The 2,318-nt window shown below is 47.4% G+C and overlaps 1 protein-coding gene across 1 annotated transcript; it reads left to right on the plus strand.

Annotated features, from left to right (window-relative positions):
• LOC123349071 (ferritin heavy chain A-like) lies at positions 1-2,318 on the plus strand. Its single transcript, XM_044986804.1, has 4 exons — positions 1-200; positions 553-699; positions 1,138-1,263; positions 2,032-2,318. Exons 1-4 carry the CDS (start codon positions 99-101, stop codon positions 2,185-2,187), a joined length of 531 nt encoding a protein of 176 aa, XP_044842739.1. The 5' UTR covers positions 1-98; the 3' UTR covers positions 2,188-2,318.

Raw genomic sequence — 2,318 nt, forward strand, 5'->3', positions numbered from 1 at the left:
TTTCTGGTATTTTTCTGGGCTCTGTTTTTGTCTAGAAGTGTTTGGTATCCCTAGACATTTCTTGAGCTCCTTTCCAGCTAAATCTTCTGGATAGAAGAATGGAATCCCAGGTGCGCCAGAACTTCCATGCTGAATGTGATGCTGCTGTGAACAGCATGGTAAACCTGGAGCTGTATGCTAGCTATGTCTACTTGTCCATGGTGAGTGTAGTTCAAGTAGTTATAGGCTTTTTCAAATCACTTTGTTTTAGCTCCCATGAGAGCTAGTTTGTCTACTACTGTCTTTTTAAAAAAAAAAAAAAAAAAAGGCACTCTGGTTGTACGCTGTACCAGTGGACAACATAGGAAAGTAGTGAGGAGATAAGAGTCAGACTCTGAGGCTTCTCCACTAACAAACCACAAGAGCCAGAAATAGTCTTAACAGCCATATCTGAGGCTTCTTTGTGGGAAGGTGGGAAAATTTAATATGAGCTGTTAAGTGTGAGGATTGATCATCTGCTGCTGTTAGCCTGAGGCTTTATTACCTTCACTGATCCACTCTACTCCTCCCCAGTCCTACTACTTTGACCGTGATGATGTGGCCCTCAGACACATGGCCCAGTTTCTGAAGGAGCAGTCCCATGAGGAGCGGGAGCATGCAGAGAAGTTTCTGAAATACCAGAACAAGCGAGGGGGACGCATTGTCCTGCAGGCCATCAAGGTATGCAACAAATCAACATATGTCTGTGGGAGGGTGGGGGTGTGGATTCTAGACTGAGGTTAATCACCATGTGTGGGGTTGGAGCTAGAACTTGCTTTCCCCAGGGAAAGAGATGGGGCTTCCTGGGAGATGTCTGATTGTCCCAAATGGTGGTGGTTCTGTGGCAAACTAGAGCTGCATGCTTCAAAAGCATCAGCCTTTGATCCTCTAGTAAAGGGTACGTGAAGGCATGGGTGGGCCTCTGTGCTAAAAGCTGTGACCAGGCCATCTGCTCCATTACTTCACAAGCAATGACTTCAGTTCATAATTATAGAACCCTTAAAGGGATGAACAGTGCTGTTATCGGTGGGGGTGGGAAGCTGCTTTGGATGCAAAATTACAACTTGGTGACAAGGAGAGTGATGTCTTGTTCTCTTCTGTGGCTCACCTCCTCTACAGAAGCCAGAGCGGGATGAATGGGGGAACAGCTTGGAGGCCCTGCAGTGTGCCCTGCAGCTGGAGAAGACTCTGAACCAGGCACTGCTGGACCTGCACAAGCTGGCTATGGAGAAGAATGATCCCCATGTGAGTTAGTTGTTTTATGTGGGTTGATGGTGTCAGAAGAAAATGTCTGGACCCGCATTTTAGAAGATGGGTTCTTCGATTTGCTATTTCAATGCAGAAAAAGGGGTGGGAGGGCGGGAGAGGGTAAGGGAAATGCAAGTGGTTATTTTGCAGCTGACTTTTCTACTTCTGTCTGCTGTGTACCAGGTGAGCAATCTTCTGGATAGCTTTACCTTCCCTGTGTTGGCACCAGAACAGGTTGCCTCCACATGGGCACTATGTGCTGTATCAGTAGACAAAGTTGTCCCTGCAAAAGCTTTGCTTTCATTTAAATTGCTGGGAGGTGTGGGGGGGCCTAGATTGTGGTTTCAGACCTGGCCAGGGAAGTGTGTGCAGGGGTGGGCAAGAAGGAATTTCTCACTTGCACAAATGTTCATTCTGACCCTTCAGGTACACATCCCTGACCCGAGGGATATTTTTACCCTTATGCTGGACTCAGGGTGTGCACCTTTTGATTCGTGAGTTGGAGCTCCTGCAAGAGCTGGCCCTAATGCATTCTTCTGATGTAGAAGTCTGCTTGGACAGTAATTGAGCCACTGAGTGGCCTCCAAAGGCCAAATGAAACTTGAGGCACTTATGAAATGAGAGCCAGTTAACCAATGGGTGAAATCTTGAGTTAAACACATGGTTCTCAGGCCTGCCTATGTTGGTCACTAAAAGACTGTTGTAGCTACCAAGTTTGGCAGCAGTGCCTATAGGAGCAGCAGTGAGTCCCTCTTTCTTTTGCAGTTATGTGACTTCTTGGAGTCTGAGTATCTGGAGGAGCAGGTGAAGGCCATCAAGCAGCTGGGAGACCATGTCACCAACCTGAAGCGCCTGGGAGTGCCCCAGAATGGCATGGGAGAGTACCTGTTTGACAAGCACACCCTGGGGGAGAGCAGCTGAACTCTGCACCAGGGACCTGAGCAGTAGTGTAGCTCATGATGTCCTAGCTGCATTACTCTGGATATAGATCAGAAAATAGATGTCTTGTCTTTCCTAAATACCGAGAATAAAATCTCTGCTTTCTGGTGTAA

This window comes from Mauremys mutica, chromosome 14 (assembly GCF_020497125.1).
Source record: "Mauremys mutica isolate MM-2020 ecotype Southern chromosome 14, ASM2049712v1, whole genome shotgun sequence".
Taxonomy (NCBI): Eukaryota; Metazoa; Chordata; order Testudines; family Geoemydidae; genus Mauremys; species Mauremys mutica.